This window comes from Notechis scutatus, chromosome 4, assembly GCF_049901735.1.
Source record: "Notechis scutatus isolate UNSWTSFEM ecotype Mainland chromosome 4, rNotScu1.2, whole genome shotgun sequence".
In the NCBI taxonomy this organism is placed as follows: Eukaryota; Metazoa; Chordata; class Lepidosauria; order Squamata; family Elapidae; genus Notechis; species Notechis scutatus.
Window position 1 is genome coordinate 71,968,218 of NC_142012.1, and position 17,434 is coordinate 71,985,651.

Consider the following 17,434-nt stretch of genomic DNA (forward strand, 5'->3'; position numbering starts at 1 on the left):
GAGTTGAAGTCCACAAGTCTTAAAGCTGTCAAGTTTGAAGACCCCTGCCATATACTACTACTGACATAAACCCATACTCTAAAAGAAAAAAAATCAGTCTTCTTAATTAAAATGATTCAGCTCTGTGGCTAGATATTTTGCATCTACAACAGCAGCAAATGACTTTCTATTTCTAACACTTCAAGAATAGTAATATATTCAACAGTAAAAAGCCTTTTCAAAGTTTAAATTTCAATTTCCACCAATCTTGCCAAAGATGAGAGAAACTGGAAATTGTAGTCTTAAATATTTCACAGTCATCCAGTTTGTCTACTTTATTCAAAAATGTATGTATGCAATTTATCCCACTGTAAAATTCCTCTTCTCCTTATAAGATTTGTGACATTCATAATCCAAACAAATCCTAATAGTGTAAAGTCAGTGCTATCTACTCTACTGTACCTTCATGTAAAGTAATTTTGTTAATGCAAACTATGCTTGAGAAGACCTACACAAACAGCAGATATTAATATTTGAAATAGATCACTTTACTATTTTTAAATGTAATAATTGTTTTGCAAGTTCCATAAAAAGTAGGTTGGAAATCAAATTCATACACACAGAAAGCATCTCATTACCTTTACATCCATTTACAAGGCTACTCAAAAAATACAGTAATCATCCTATTTTTTGTTTCAGCCTCTTTTAGCAATAGCAATAGCACTTAGACATATATACCGCTTCATAGTGCTTTACAGTCCTCTCTAAGTAGTTTACAGCCTATTGTCCACAACAATCTGGGTCCTAATTAAGCAGATGAGAATCGAACTGCAGGCAGCCAGCAGTCAATAGAAGTAGCCTGCAGTACTGCATTCTAACCACTGCGCCACCACAGCTCATTTTAATCATACATTTTACATGCTAATTTCTTAATGGACTCTACCTTTTGTGTTTGGAGGGAAAATGAAAATCAAGCCATTTAAAATTACATTATTGGCTAACTGAACAGAATAAAAGCAACTTTTATAACTGTCACCGGTATGTTGTCTGCTGAACTGTGCTGTAAAGGAAATTCATACCTGTAGTTCTAACTGCTCTCTGGCTCTAAACTCATTTAAGGGCATTGTTGTACTGATTTCCAAAGATTTGACAAGTTGTAAATCTGTAAGATCATCCTTTGAGCGAATTTGGGAAGATAACTCTAAACCACTGTCAATGACAGGACTAACTATAGAAGATACATTTTCTGAATTTCCAGATGAAATTGGAGAAGGTCCATCAGTGATATTGACCTCACCTGTGAACAATAAATAACATAAATATTAGTCATATATTTATTTATAGTACATGGTGTCCTCTTTCTATTTTATTATATTATCTGAAATAATGGATTATAATACACATTGTTATTCATTATTTCAGATAATATAACAAACAGTGGCCTACCTCACTGGAATTAATTAAACAGAACATACTGTATTCACTTCACAAAAGACCTCAGTGTCTTTTATTCATACTTCAAGGTTAATGACTTTATGTATCAATAGCCAGAGTCCTCACAGAAAAAAAAACCATGAAATCCCTGCTTCCCAACTCCGAGCATATAACTTTGAAACTCATAAATTTATATGAAGTAGAAAATTTGGACCCCAGAAACACTGCATGAACAAAATTCCAACTGTCTGAAAAATTGAAAACAGAATAATTCTAGTCAATTTTACATTAGATTATTTACAGAGTTCCTCTCCAAGGTTGTGTATGTTCTTGCATAAATATTGATTTACATACATATTCTTTTAAAAGCATTTATATTGAAGCTCACAACTTGTGTACTAAATCAGATATGAAGCATCTAAAGAGCCAATCCTGCAAGACAAAAAGATGCCTCAGAGAGTACTTTCTGAGAGTTTTTCTAGCATTATTATCCCTGAAACTGCTGTACAGTACTGGAAACAAATGTGTTTGCTTTAAGAACTAGCGTTCTATTCTATATTCCAAACTATTATGCCAATTTATTGTGTTAGGTTATATATCTTCTAAAGAAAACATTATAAAGAGAAAAATTATTGAAATTATCACAATCATAATTCCTCATTTCTGATCTGGTGAGAAAAATAGTTAAGTCTAGGTTGTAAGGACAGGGGCAAAAGTGATTCATATACATGGGATGTACATGAGATGTATCTTCTTAAGTAGCTCTAATATCAGAACAAAGCTCATTTATTCAGAATGTTCAGTGAAGAATTCCAGTATATATCAATTCAATTATTTGACTTTTATCCTGCCACAATCTTGTAACTCTAGAGTAGGTGTGTCAAACTCAAGGCCCACGAGCCGGATGCAGCCCATGGGATGCTTAGATCTGGCCTGCGGGGCCACCCTGGAAACAGCAAAGGACCAGCCCATGGTGCTTCTGCCAGCGAAAATGGAGCTTGGGAGGGCCGCACGTCCTGTGTCGTCGTCCCCGAGCTCCATTTTCACTGGCAGAGGGCTAGCAAAAGAACCTAAAAACAAACGAAAGGAGAAATGTTTCCCCTTTTGCATTTGAGCATGCAAGAAGGGACAGGAAAGGAGAAAGAGAAAGGGGAAAGAGGAAAGACAAAGAAAAGGAAAAAGAAAAAGAAAAAGAAGGGAAGATGGGAAGATAGCAAGGAAGGAAAAATAAGGAAAAAAGGGAAGGAAGAAGAAAAGAGGAAGGAAGGAAGGAAGGAAGGAAGGAAGGAAGGAAGGAAGGAAGGAAGGAAGGAAGGAAGGAAGGAAGGAAGGAAGGAAGGAAGGAAGGAAGGAAGGAAGGAAGGAAGGAAATTATGAGAGTGAAGGAGGGAAATTATGAGAGTGAGGGAGGGTGTCACAGAAATCCTGCCTTAGCACTTGGCCACCACAGGTGCTCCTAACATGAGTGACGTTGAGCTGGCCATGGCCACCCCAACCACGCCCACTCCGCCCACGGCCATCCCAACTACACCCTGAATCAAACATAACCCTGATGCAGCCCTCAATGAAATCGAGTTTGACACCCCTGCTCTAGAGAATTAAGGAGTTCAGAAAGGATAAAAAAGACAATAAAATGTTTCCAGACCTCTGTATTGAAACCTTTGGCTATTTTCATTTTTACAGAAGAGTTTAATGACAAATTTAATGACAATTATTCTCTTTGGTTTTTATAACTAAAACTATCCTGAGACAAATGATGTTAGTGTCTTCAATAAACTGTTAAGAGTACCATGAGAACCAGTGCCATATCTTAATATGTTTTCCACTCTCCCCCTAATTCACTCCTATATTGATGATATCCAATTATACATCTCTGTCCCTGATGAATAAATGATGCTGTGAACATCTTATCCCTGTGTCTGGAGGCTATGAGGATCTGGATGGGGAACAACAAACTTCACTGAATCCTGGTGAGTGGATTTTGACTTGAAGTCCACTGCTTTCCAGGATTGTGCCATTTTTGGTGCTGGATGTGTTTGCACTGTCCAGATAGGTCATGTTTGCACCCTATACTCACAACTCCTGCTGAAGAAGCAGGTGGCAATCAAGGCTAGAACATCTTTGCACACCGTTATCTTGTGCTCCAGTTGTGACCATTCCTGGATTGGCACGAGGTACTTAGTCATTCGTGTCATTGTCACCTCAATTTGATCACTGCAATGCAATCTACATGAGGCTGCCCCTGAAGAGAATTCAAAAGCTTCAGCCATTACAAAATGTAGTGACACAAGCAATACTAGAACAGCCCATGTTACACTTCTGTAATGCAAGCTATATTACCAGTTTGCTTCCAGGTCCATAATATTTTCATAATTTTTACTTTAATCTGAATTTGATATTTGTTGTTTTTATATTTGTTCTTACTCAATTGTTGTACATCACCCAGAGTCACATTTTGTGAAGTAGGCAGCTATATAAATTTGAATAATAAATAAATCATAAATTCCTTTCAGAAAAAAATATGCACATTCTGGATATTAGGGGGAAAATCCCTTCCTAACAGTAAGAGTAATTTGTCAATATCCTGTGCTAAGATCAAGGCATAATACTACAGCTTTTCCATAAACTATTTTAAAAAGTTACCTGGAATAAGAGATTGATGTTGGAATTTGACAAATTGCTCCTGGATGGAAGATTTTTGTTTACTAAAACCAGAAGGAGACTAGTTGTACTTTTTCAAACTAATGAATTTTATTAAAAGATATATTCTTTCCTGGGCTACTGCTCACTTCATTATGACTAAATTGATAACAGTATTTAAACTAAGGTGAGATGAAGGAAGGGAGGCAAAGAAGATTATTATGGAACAATATTCTGTGAATAGATGAGATCGAAGTGAAACTTTGTGGCATCAATGAGAAATATTGTGCTTGGAGAAAACAAAACACTTTATTTCAATAAAAGAAAATAATCTATTTTATGAAGCATGGCAGTAAAACAGTTTACACATGAAACTTATTGTACACCACTATTATTAAATCTTAATTAATATTGCCCTGTTTTTGTTCATATTCTAAGAACTAATTGTGCAACCCACTAGTGTTTGTTTGAAAATTCAATAAATCCAGTATTGCCAAACACTGACGCTGTCCAAAAGGAGAAAAACATATATTGAATGGCTGTCTCTCCAGATCTCACTGATCACCAGGTCCCTTCCTATTGCCAAATAGCTGACCGGTCCATCAGCAATTCCTTTGTGACCAATGATTATTTTTAATGTATCAGTGTGTCCCATTCCCGTCTATGAGTTGTGCAAGCCTGGTCTAGACCAGTGGTCCCCAACCTTTTTGTGCCAGGGACCAGTTTCACTCAGAAACACTTTTTCAAGGACCGGGGGTGGGGGTGTCCGAGTTTGGTGGGTTTGCTTGCAGACGTTTCATTATCTGACTAGGTAACATCTGATGTTGTTACCTAGTCGGGTAAAAAACGTCTGCCAGCAAACCACCAAGTTCAGGAACGCCAATGCCTCCTCATTGCAACCCTGAGCGACAGATAGTCCCTGCAGGACGGCTGAGAAGCCTCGCCTCTCGGCCCTGCCTTCATCAGCCCCATCCCTCAGGTGTCTCCCTCCCTCCCTCCTCAGCCTCATCCCTCAGGTGTCTGCCTCGTTCCTCTCTCAGTCGCTCTCTCACTCCTCCACCAGCCCAGGAAGAAACTGCTTCAAAGAAGCCGGCAGGGTGGCTTTTCCTGTCGGCGCAGCTTCCCCAAAGCGCCCGTTCACCCCCACCCCGCCGCCCACGGTTCAATCCTCCGTTCTGCCTGCCTGCCTTCGTTTCTGGTGGTTTGGAGCGCAGCTTCTCCAAGCGCCCGTTCACCCCCCCCCCGCCCGCCCGCCGCCCGCGGTTCAATCCAGTGCTCCGTTCTGCCTGCCTGCCTTCGTTTCTGGTGGTTTCGGATCCTCCGAAGCGCCCGTTCACCCCCGCCCCGCCCCGCCGCCTGCGGTTCAATCCAGTGCTCCGTTCTGCCTGCCTGCCTGCCTGCCTGCCTGCCTTGGTTTCTGGTAGTTTCGGAGCAGCTTCGGCTGAGAAAAAGAGGCGAATAGTTATTATTCTCAGCAGAAGCTGCTCCGAAACTACCAGAAACGAAGGCAGGCAGGCAGGCAAAACGGAGCACTGGATTTAACCTGGATTGATTGGCGGCGGGGTGGGGGTGAAAACGGGGTGCTTCGGAGGAGCTGCGCCGACAGGAAAAGCCACCACCCCCGGCTTCTTTGAAGCAGTTTCTTCCTGGGCTGGTGGAGGAGCGAGAGAGCGACTGAGAGAGGAATGAGGCGGGAGGAAGCCGAAGCCACTGAGCCAGAGAGCAGGACAGGCTTCGGTTGCTTCCTCCCTCCCCTTCTCTCATTTGTGTCCTTGATCCCCGATCACAGCAGCACTCACCGAAGGCGAAGAAAGCCGCCATTTTTTTTTCCTTTGCGGCCCGGTACAGAGTGCTCCACGGACCGGGACCAGTCCGCGGCCCGGTGGTTGGGGACCCCTGGTCTAGACAACAGTGAAGTATTGTACTGATTCCCATTCCACTGTGGCTTTTATAGATATAGAAACATTGGAACCTCTTTTACATTATTTGTTCACTTTGCTGATCCATGACTTTTGCGCAAGGTTTACTATCCAACCATATTGTGATTATGCAGATGATACAACAGTGATAGGCCTTATTCAGGATGATAATGAGGGAAATTACTGGGAGAAGATATAGGGTTTGATGAATAGGGTAATAAAAACAGCTGGTTTTAAATGCAGCAAAAACAAAAGAGATCATTGTCTATTTCAGAAAAGGCAAGCAGAGCCATACACCTGTATTAACAATTCAACTGTGAAAGTGGTTAATAGTATCAAGTTTTTGGGTGTGCAGATGGCGAGTGGGTTAGCTTGGTCATTCAAAAGTGAGACACTGGTAAAGTAGGAACAGCAGCACCTGTGTTTTCTGTGTTGTATGAGAAGTGTACATCTCCCTTTCCTTATCCTTTCCACTTTCTATCGAGAGACAATGAAAAGCATCCTGCCACATTGCATTATATTACTGTGTGGTTTGGATGTATTACTATTTCGGGCAGGAAGGCTGTGCAGAGAGTGGTGAGGATGGCAGAAAAGATTATTGGAAGTCCACTTTCTTGTATCTAGCTGTCCTGACCTAAGCTTCCTTAGAAAGCATAAAGTACAAATCTTAGTCCTGGCAAAACCTTTTATTTCCACGGCTGTGAATTACGTTCATTCACGGCCTGCAAAGCTTCACAAACAGTCTTTCAGGGGAATGTTTATAAACACACACCTTATTCTACTTGGAATGCTGCCAGAGAATTAATTGCCAGATGCAGAGAAAAGGCCAAAGTTGACACAGAGTCAAACAGAACTTTTCAAAGCTTTAATTGATCAGATGAACTAATTGCTTCCTGCAAAAGCTCACATCCTGTTCGCTCCTCTTTTATGTCCTATGGGAGGGGCCAATCATCTCAGGCCTTACTCCTGAGTCGACCCTGCTTTTTCAATTGTTCTTGTATTCTGGTAGCTCTGCACATGCACAGGTTGGGAACCGGTTCCAAACACTCCCCCACCTCTGCTGTCTGAGTCTGAAGACAGCTGATGACTGCCAGCCTGCCCTGGCCCCATCCCTGCCTCTGATGCAGAGCCCTCATCCAAGTCCTCCAGGTTCCTCCCCAAACTCCTCGCTACTGTCCGACTCTGTCAGCTGCCAGCCACAACACCAGGATATAGCATATAAGCAAGGCTTGCCCACGATCCGCAGTATTGTCTGGGATGCTACACATCCTCTCCATGACCAATTTCCTTTGTTACCTCTGGGAGGATACTCTGGATTTCCTTTGTTACCTCTGGGAGGATACTTGGATACTCTGCAGTATCCAAAGCAGAACAACTAAATTCTGTAGTAGCTTTATACCATATATATCACCTCCTCAACTCTCTAGACTCTTTTTTCTGCTATATATTCTAAATCAGGGGTCTCCAACCTTGGCAACTTTAAAACTTGTGGACTTCAACTCCCAGAATTCCTCAGCCTTGCAAGGCTGAGGAATTCTGGGAGTTGAAGTCCACAAGTTTTAAAGTTGCCAAGGTTGGAGACCCCTGTTCTAAATGGTCTGTGATGTGTGTGTGTGTGTGTGCGCGCGTGTGTGCGCGCATGTGTATTGAGAGCATATGTATATTATGTATGGTATGGGTGTATGTGTATACATACTTACATACACACACACACACACACACACACACACACACACTTTTGAGACCGGGCATCAGAATTTCATTTTTTAATGTGTTCCAGTTTGTTCATAGACAAAAAGTGACAAAAAGGGTTATCTTATCTTATCATCTTATCTTACCTTACCTTACCTCACCTCACCTTATCTTAACAAAAATAATTTAATTCAGGGCAAACCTGAGCCAAATTTCCATTTATCTGTTATATTCTTCTTAAATCCTCACAATTTAGGACCAATTTACATAAAAGAATGTAACTAATATAGCAAACAAGAAAGAGGGAGTACTTTCTCAGTGATTACCCATATTTAGAGTACATACATTTTAATACATAAACCATTATTTGTCATACCATACCTGTGCCATTGGCAGCTGACTGTTCTATTCCTTGAGATACCTTAGTTACATGGCAAGAGTTTCTTAGTGATCGTTTCTGCTTCTTCCATTTTGATGAATCACTCATTCCTCCTGCTCTCATTTTCAACTGTGAATAATAAAACACAAGTCTCCTATAGCCAGAAGCATTGCAACAGTATTCTATTTGTTTAAAACAATATTCCTGCCAGTTTTGTTTGATGCAGGAATTCATATTCCAATAGTAGAGCATATGTGTATATGTGTGTGGTGTGTATGTATGTGTGTGTGTATGTATGTATGTATACAGGAAGGGGGGAGGGAGGGAGGGAGAGGGAGGGAGAGAATGAATATAGCTCCAAATTGAATGGATGTATTTTGGAGTTCACCCAGCTTTCAGATATTTTATGTATATTGACATATATAAATCAGTTCCCAAATACAGAACATTTTGATTTCCAGAATCCCCCTTCTCAGTTAAAAAGTTGCATTCTTTTTTATTTTATTTTGTTTTGAAACTGTATTCTAAAGTCTTAACTTATAAGCTAGAGATCCAATTTGATATTATGGTTAAGACAAAATGATTCTAGTTCCATCTACTGTAGAGCACAAAGCAACCTGGGGCCAGTCAATCTCTTTTAATCTTAGGAGGAAAGCAATGGGCAACTATTTTTAAATCTTGCCAAGGAAACAGCATGAACTTGCTAGACCTTTATGCTGATTCAAAGGCACCAAACCAAACCAAACCATTATTTTTAAAAAAACTTTGCCAACTAAGTATTCTGCAAGTAGTCTTCAACTTACAACCATTTGTCCAGTGATGGTTTGAAATTAATGATGGTGCTGAAACACCTCTACAGTGTCTTCAAACAATTAGGGATGTGACTTTAGATGAGGATGAAATCATGGTCTCATTTGATGTCATAGCCCTGTTCACATCTATAGATCTAGAATTAGCCAAAGAATCCATGACTGCATTACTTCACAGTACACCTGACTTAACTGAATGCATGAAGATCAAAACACCAGGATAATGGATCTCATAAACCTCTGCTTAACTACATATTTCCAATTTGATGGCCAAATTTACCAACAAATTAAAGAGACACCTATGGGATCACCGCTTTCAGGACTTATAGCACAGGTTGTCATGCAATGCCGTCTAGAAGCCATAGCATTTCCACAAATAGAACCAAAAATATGGATCATATATGTAGATGACATCTCACCATAATAAGAAAGGACCAATTAGAAAATACCCACAGGACCATCAATAACATTTTAAAGGAATCCAGTTTAATAGAGAAGTAAACAACTCGCTACTCTACCTGGACATCCTGATCAACAGAAACCACAATGGCAAACTAGAAATGCAAGTTTACAGAAAACCCACCCATACTAATCAGGTGCTCAACTACCAAAGCAACAAGCCAATCTCCCACAAGAGAAGCTGGATAAGGACTTTATTTAAACGAGCCCAAACACACTGCACCAACCCAGAACAGCAGAAAAAGAAAATACAGCATCTATACCAGGGGTGTCAAACTCGATTTCATTGAGGGCCATATCAGGGTTGTATTTGACCTTGGGCAGGCTGGGGGGCTTGGCCAGAGTGGGTGCAGCCAGCTTGATGTCACTCATGTTGAGAAGGCACCTGTGGTGGCCCGAGCGCTCTGCCAGTGAAAACCGGCTCCTGAGCTCTGTTTTTGGCTGGGCCAACCTCCTGCAAACATCTGCTAGTGAAAACAGAGCTCGGTAGGGCTGCACGCAGCCCTCATGAGCTCTCTTTTCGGTTGGCCTGGCTTCCTGCAATCCTCTGCCAGCAAAAACAGAGCTCGGGAAGGCCACACGTGACCCTCCGGAGCTCCGTTTTCGCTAGCAGAGGCACCACGGGCCTGTCCTTCACTATTTTCAGAGTGGCCCAGATCTAAGCTTCCCGTGGGCCAGATCCAGCCTCCAGGCCTTGAATTTGACACCCCTCATCTATACAATAATTCCAACATGTCCCTGGCCACTCAACCCAACAGAGCTCCACCAACACAAACCCTAAAAAGAATTATACTGCCATACATCAATATCTCAGAAACCACCAACAGACTACTACAATCAGATGGAATCTGTGTAGCACAAAAGCCAACTAAAGCCCTTCAAAACATCCTAAGCAAACCAAAAGACGCAGCCACCACAGAAGACAAAACAGGAATCATCTACAAGAACTGCAACAACCACTATGTAGGACAAACAGATGGAAGGTATCCATGAATTGGCAGTCAGAAGACACGACAAAAATTATTTAATTTCATAATGCATAGACAGATTTAACCATAGTGCCAACTGGGAAAATGTGACAATCCTAGATTAGGCCAAGTCCAAAAATGCCAGGGAATTTCTAGAAGCCTGACACTCTGACAAATCAGCCATCAATAGACATATAGACATTAACAACATCTATGTCAAGACTCCAACAAATCCACACCCATTCAAATCATAAGTCTCTAGCCGCATCTCAGAGAAAAGAAAATTGATTTATTAAAAGTGGCTGTGTTGGTGTTAGCTGGATGCAGACGATACTAAAATACACCATTCATTTCTCCCTTGACCCTGATCTTCTCTCCACCCCCTGCATGTGTATTCTTCAATGGGACACATCCATCCCCAAGAGTCATCAATCATGCTCTCCAGTAATTTTCTTGCGCTCCGAAAATTTTGGGCTGCCAGGGTGATTATCTAGGCACTTAAGGAATGCACTGTTTTCCCCCAGTCCCTTTTTCTGGCAGCTAAAAAGGCCAAAGGAGTATCTTTTTAGTTGACAATCTATAGATTATGCAAAAGAGACAATCAACAAGCACAAAAGAGAACGAAAAGACTTCAACACCTCTTCGCCAGTAATCAGCACTGAGATTAACATAGATTAACTCCAAAGTTAACTTCAGACCAACAATCAAATAAACAATACCCAATCAAGAAACTGTCAAAGAGCCATCAACCAAAGAATCTCTAAGACCACCCATACAGACAGGCAAGTCACCAGAATATAAACTGACAGCAAACAGCACTCCTTACTAGCATTGATGATGTTCCCTAGTTAGGGTAAGGAAACATGGGAAATGTAAGAAAACAAACAAGCTCAGAGAGCACCAAGGACCTCTCAATAAAAGAACTGAAATGGAAATGGGCTGGTCAAACAAAAAGAAGAACTGATGACAAGTAGCAAAGGAAAGCTCAAAATCATATTAGTTCAAAACATGTAGAAGATCCTGCAGTAGATAAAGGCTAGAATGATGAATGGTTAAAGGAAAAGAACATACATCAGCCATTGTGAAAACAACTGCCCATCATCTGAAGTGAAAAGCAAAGAATCAGACTGTGGGCTCTCTGTAGGTATTTACCTGAGCAATGGCATTCAAATCCTATTCCAGCTGCATTATAATCTGATCTAGTAGATGTGTCTGTGAAACAAGGTTCAATATTAAAAATACTGGTGATCAGTAATACAGGATTAATAATTTGAAATCAAATAAGGTTTCCATCAGGGGCCAAACATAGTTCCTGAACACCACAGACTGCCCAAATATGACATGACACCTTGTTGAAATGACACCAACTGTGTTCTATTCAATAAGAAAATCCCTCTACATTTGAAATCCAAGTCTATCTAACAGTCATTAGACCAGTTACAATGTGTGGAAGTGAAACATTGGCCCACAGCAAAAAAATAATAGCAGAATCTCCATATTATGGAAATGAGAATGCTTTGGTGCAGTGGTGATATGCTACTGGTTCAGACAGGTTCAGCTGAACCAAAAGTAAAAATAACTACCGGTTCAGCTGAACCGGTAGTAAAAAAAAAACTACTGGTACAACTGAACCAGTTCCTCTGACGATAAGCTGAGAGGATAAAAGAAGCAACAAACACATAAGTAGGTGGGAGGGTCGCTCCTAGCTTTTCATTTCTTCATCCTCTCAGCTAATTGGTGCGTTAGGGGTGCGCACGGGTGCACGTTAGGGACACGTGTACACATGTGCACGCACAGCCACCCACTGAACCGGTAGTGACCAAGGTAGGAACCCACTACTGCTTTGGTGGTCACTTGGCATAACAAGACTAAATTGAATAACACATAAAGATATGCCCATATACAAATAACAAGATGGGGAAGAAACAAATATGCTCTCAATTAACATCAATGGGCTAAATTCCCCAGCAAAAAACAAACAAACATTGACTAAGATACAGAAATTGAACCTAGATATAATGTCTTCAGGAAGTACATGTTAAGAAACACCACGCTAAAATACTGGAAAATCAAAAAATGGGGAATCACTACACATCCTTAGCGCAACAAAAAAGGGGAATTGCTGTATATATTAAGGAAAGGATAAAGGCAAAACAAATATATACAGATGGGGACAGAAGAGAATTAATGATGGAAATAATAATAAATTTAAAACAAATCTTGCTTACTGTAATATATGCACCAAACAGTAATCAGAAATAATTTTATAGGAAATTACACGAAAAAAATAATTGAGAATGAGTATGAAAATGTGTGCTTAATAGGTGATTTCAATGCAGTGGTGGAGGTTAAAAAGGACTATAAAAGTAGTAAAAATAATAACATTAAGAGGAGAATATTTCCAAGCACATTTTTGAGATGACAAAAGAATTAAACTTACAAGACATATGGAGGGAATGAAATGAAAAAAGTAGGTAGTATATCTTTTACTCAAATGGTCAAGAATTGATATGGCATGGATGACATCGGGATTGAGAAATGATATAGAGGAAGTAGAATAATGACCAACACTTGGGCTGATCATAATCCAATAAAAGTGATATGGAGAGGACAGAAGAGAAGAGGAAGATGGACAGTGAACCAAGCAATAATGAAAGATAAAGAATATGTACAAATAATGGAGATGGAGTTGGACTTCTTCAAATAAAATAGGAAAGAAGAAACAACAAAACAAATATTGTGGGACACAGCAAAGGTGTACATCAAAGGATTGACAATAGCATATATGGCAAGAAAAAATAGGGCGGGGGTGTGTGTGAAATATCAAGAAGAAGTTCTACAGGAGGAACTTCAGGAACTGGAAGTAGAATTACAGAATGACCCTCAAAAAGGTAAAGTTAAAAAGAAAATGGAATTTATAAGACATTGAATTTGATAGTACAGGAAGAAATGGCACAAAAAGTTAAAAGAGCGAAACTTTTTTTTTTTTTTGAGCATGCGAATAAGCCGGCGAGATGGCTAGCAGATAAATTAAGAAAAGAAAAGGAGAAGAGAATAATACACCAATTGCAAGATGACAAAGGGATTATATGTCATAGAACAGAAGAGAACAAAAAATATTCAAGATTTTTTTTAGGAATTTATAGTCATGAAAATATAACAGAAAAGAATGTTAAAGAATATTTGGATAAGAAAAAATTAAGCAAAATTGAAGAGATAAAAAGAACGACGTTAAATGAAAAAATAACGATGATGGAAATGGCAGAAGCGGTTAAAAAAAACAAAAGAACAATAAAACCCCAGGCCCAGATGGAATACCTGTAGAACTGTGTGAAAGTAAATAAAAGCCATTAGAGACAACTATGATAGAGGCATATAATGAAGCACTGGCAGAAGTGAAATTACCCAAAACTTGGTCAGAAGCGTACATAGCATTCATCCCAAAAGAAGAGACAAACCACCAACAAATAAAGAATTATAGGCTTATTTCATTATTGAATACTGATTATAAAATATTTGCATCCATAATGGCAGAAAGGCTAAAAAAAAAAGGTGTTAAATGAGTGTATACATCCAGATCAAAATGGATTTTTACCAAAAAGACAGATGAAAAATAATTTGAGAACGATTATAAACATACCGGAATATTATGAAGTACATTCTGGAAGACAATTAGTATTGTTGCTTATAGATGCGCAAAAGGCTTTCAATAATTTGAATTGGCAGTTTATTACAATACAATTAGAAATTATGAATTTTGGGGAGCAATTTATAAGAATGGTACAAGCAATATATTCCACACAAATGACAGAAGTAATAATAAACAGAGAGTTAACCGAACAATTTCAAATATCGAAGGGAGTAAGGCAAGGATGTCCGCTATCACCTTTGTTGTTTATCCTGACTTTAGAAGTGTTACTTGGACAAATTCGAGGGGAACAAGAAATAAAAGGTCTCAAAATTAAAAAAGAGGAATATAAAGTCCAAGCTTTTGCGGATGATTTGGTATTTGTGCTTGAGGAACCGTTAGAATCGGGACCCAAGTTAAGTCAGAAAGTAGAAGAATTGAAAAAGCTGGCAGAGCTTAAAATAAATAAAAATAAGACAAAGATTATAACAAAAAATCTTACTAAGAAACAGAACAAAGAATTGGAAGAAAAATTGGAAATTCAAATTGTCAAAAAAGCTAAATATTTAGGAATATGGCTAACAGCGAAAAGTATATCTGTTAAAGAAGATAATTATACAAAATTGATAACACCAATTAAGATGGTTTTGGATAATTGAAAGAAATTACAACTCTCGTTTATAGGACGAATTGCCACAATAAAAATGAACATATTGCCAAAAATTCTGTTTCTGTTCCAAGTGACACCGATAAAGTTAGGGAAGAAATTTTTTGAACATTTAAACAAATTAATATCAAACTTTATTTGGCTGGGGAGGAAACATGAATAAAGTTAAAATTGTTACAGGACAGTAGAAAGAGAGGTGGTTTTGCTCTGCCAGATTGGAAACAATTTTATACAGCAGCAGCAGCCCTTACATGGATCAAAGATTGGGTAATGCTGAAAAACAAAAGAATATTGACAATTGAAGGAGACGACTTACAATTAGGATGGCACACATTTTTATGGAATGGGAAATCAAGACACATAGTTATTTCCAAAGACACCAAATAAGAAATACATCGCTATTAATTTGGGAAAAGATTTTTAAAAATCATTATGACAAAATTCCGATCTGATTATCAACCATGGAAGCATTAATATACCCAAATGTGTTAAATCTTGATAAGATAGTAAGGTATAAGGAGATCTTAAACCAGGGGTCGCCAAACTTTTGGACCTCAGGGACCACCAGACTCATAATTTTAGATCCCAGGGACCACTAACCGGTTCTTTGGGCATGGCCTAATTTGTGGGTGTGGCTTGGTGGTCATGTGATTGGCTGGGCATGGCTTGTATGTAAATATTATAAATATTCATATAAATATTGAATTTTTTTAATAAAAAAGAGCAACTTTTACCCAAAATCAGGCAAAGCAGGCAGGCAGATTGAGTTGTTCACAGAATCACAGATTCAGAGATCTATCTATCTGCCATTGGCTAGCTCAGTCTGTCACATAAAATTTGCTTGCAAGCAAACTCACAAAATTAACTCACAACACACCACCATGCATGTAAATATTGAATTTTTTTATAAAAAAGAACAACTTTTACCCAAAATAGGCAAAGCAGGCAGATTGAGTTGCTCACAGAATCATTCAGTGATCTATCTATCTGCTAGCTCAGTCTCTCAAATTTACTTGCCGTGGGTCTGCACTGAATTTGCTTGCAAGCAAACCTTCAGTCCTAAGGGAGGTTTGGCTGTGCTGAACCGAAGATCTAAAGATTAGCTAGAAAGCAAGAAATCCAACCATTTCCTGCTTCCTAGCTAATCTAAATCTGACGGCACAGCAGAACAGATGATGGTCGGAAAAAGGAAATATAGCAATTTAGCAGGCAAGTTTACCGGGTAAAGAGTGAGTGGGCGGGGAGGGTTTCCACGGGCCATGTGGGCGGTGCAGCCTTGTGTTTCTGTGCAGCCTGGATTAATTGCTTGTGGGGGTGCTCTGGGGGTGAGATTTCTCTGCAGCCCACCAAAATTTTCTCACAGCCCACCGGTTGGCGACTGCCGTCTTAAACGAACAAGGAATATTAAACATGAAACAAAAATTAAAAGAGCAAGGAATCGAGATAGAGTGGTGGATGTATATGAAAATACAAGCAAAATTCAAGAAAGATACAGGAAACCATGGGATATGTAGAGAACTATCGCAATAAGATACTACAAGGTCCAGAAGAGAAATTGATTAAAACATACAATTATTTGTTGGAATATAAGATGGAAGAGGAGAGGGTTAAAGAAACAAGGACTGGGTGAAAAATTTTGGCTACACAATAGAATTGGAGAAATGGGAAAAAATGTGGGAGAAGAATTATAAACTGACGGTGTCGGCATCATATAGAAAAAAAAGTACAAAATAGTCTACAACTGGCATCTACCAGCTGCTAGATTAGCAAAAAATTTCCCAAACAGATCATCTGAGTGTTGGAAATGAAAACAAAAGCAAGGATTACCATGCATGGTGGACATGCCCTGTAGTGAGAAAATATTGGATAAGGACAAAAAAATAGAAGAAATAATTAAATAGCAAACTCTTTTCTATTAGATATAATAATGGGAAAATATGATAAGAAAACAGACTATTTAATGCTACACTTATTAACTGCAGCAAGAATAACTTATGCACAGGATTGGAAAAATGATAGTATGCCACCAGAGGAAAATGTGATAAGAAAAATACTAGAACGTGCCGAGATGGATAAGTTGACCATAAAGGAGATAAAGGAAAGAGAGGAAACGGATTGTTATTTGACATGGAATGTACTGTATGATTGGCTAAATAACAGATATGGAGTTGAATAGAAAAGATGACAATAGGATAATAAGTTAAAGTTATAGTGAACAAAGATACAGGTGAAACTCAAAAAATTAGAATATCGTGCAAAAGTTCATTTATTTCAGTAATGCAACTTAAAAGGTGAACCTAATATATGAGATAGACTCATTACATGCAAAGCAAGAAAGTTCAAGCCGTGATGGGTCATAATTGAGATGATGATGGCTTACAGCTCATGAAAACCCCAAATCCACAATCTCAGAAAATTAGAATATTGTGAAAAGGTTCAATATTCTAGGCTCAAAGTATCCCACTCTAATCAGCTAATTAAGCCATAACACCTGCAAAGGGTTCCTGAGCCTTTAAATGGTCTCTCAGCCTCATTCAGTAGGAATCACAATCATGGGAAAGACTGCTGACCTGACAGTTGTGCAGAAAACCATTACTGACACCCTCCATAAGGAGGGAAAGCCTCAAAAGGTAATTGCAAAAGAAGTTGGATGTTCCCAAAGTGCTGTATCAAAGCACATTAATAGAAAGTTATGTGGAAGGGGAAAGTGTGGAAGAAAAAGGTGCACAAGCAGCAGGGATGACCGCAGCCTGGAGAGGATGGTCAGGAAAAGGCCATTCAAAAGGTGGGCAAGGTGGAGGAGGCATTGGAGGAGGAGGTGCCCCAACCTGAGGCTGAGACGGAAGGAGCAGAAGCCCAG

At 39.3% G+C, this 17,434-nt stretch overlaps 1 protein-coding gene across 4 annotated transcripts in view; it reads right to left on the minus strand.

Moving 5' to 3' along the window:
• GBF1 (golgi brefeldin A resistant guanine nucleotide exchange factor 1) overlaps positions 1-17,434 on the minus strand; it is a 348,645-nt gene that overhangs the window by 181,555 nt on the left and 149,656 nt on the right. For all 4 annotated transcript variants that reach the window (XM_087963724.1, XM_026674267.2, XM_026674268.2 and 1 more), the window contains exons 9-10: positions 8,046-8,172; positions 1,059-1,276 (exon numbers count right to left, since the gene is read on the minus strand). In XM_087963724.1, the coding sequence (XP_087819850.1) occupies positions 1,059-1,276; positions 8,046-8,172 (345 nt within the window). The remainder of the gene's footprint in view (positions 1-1,058; positions 1,277-8,045; positions 8,173-17,434) is intronic.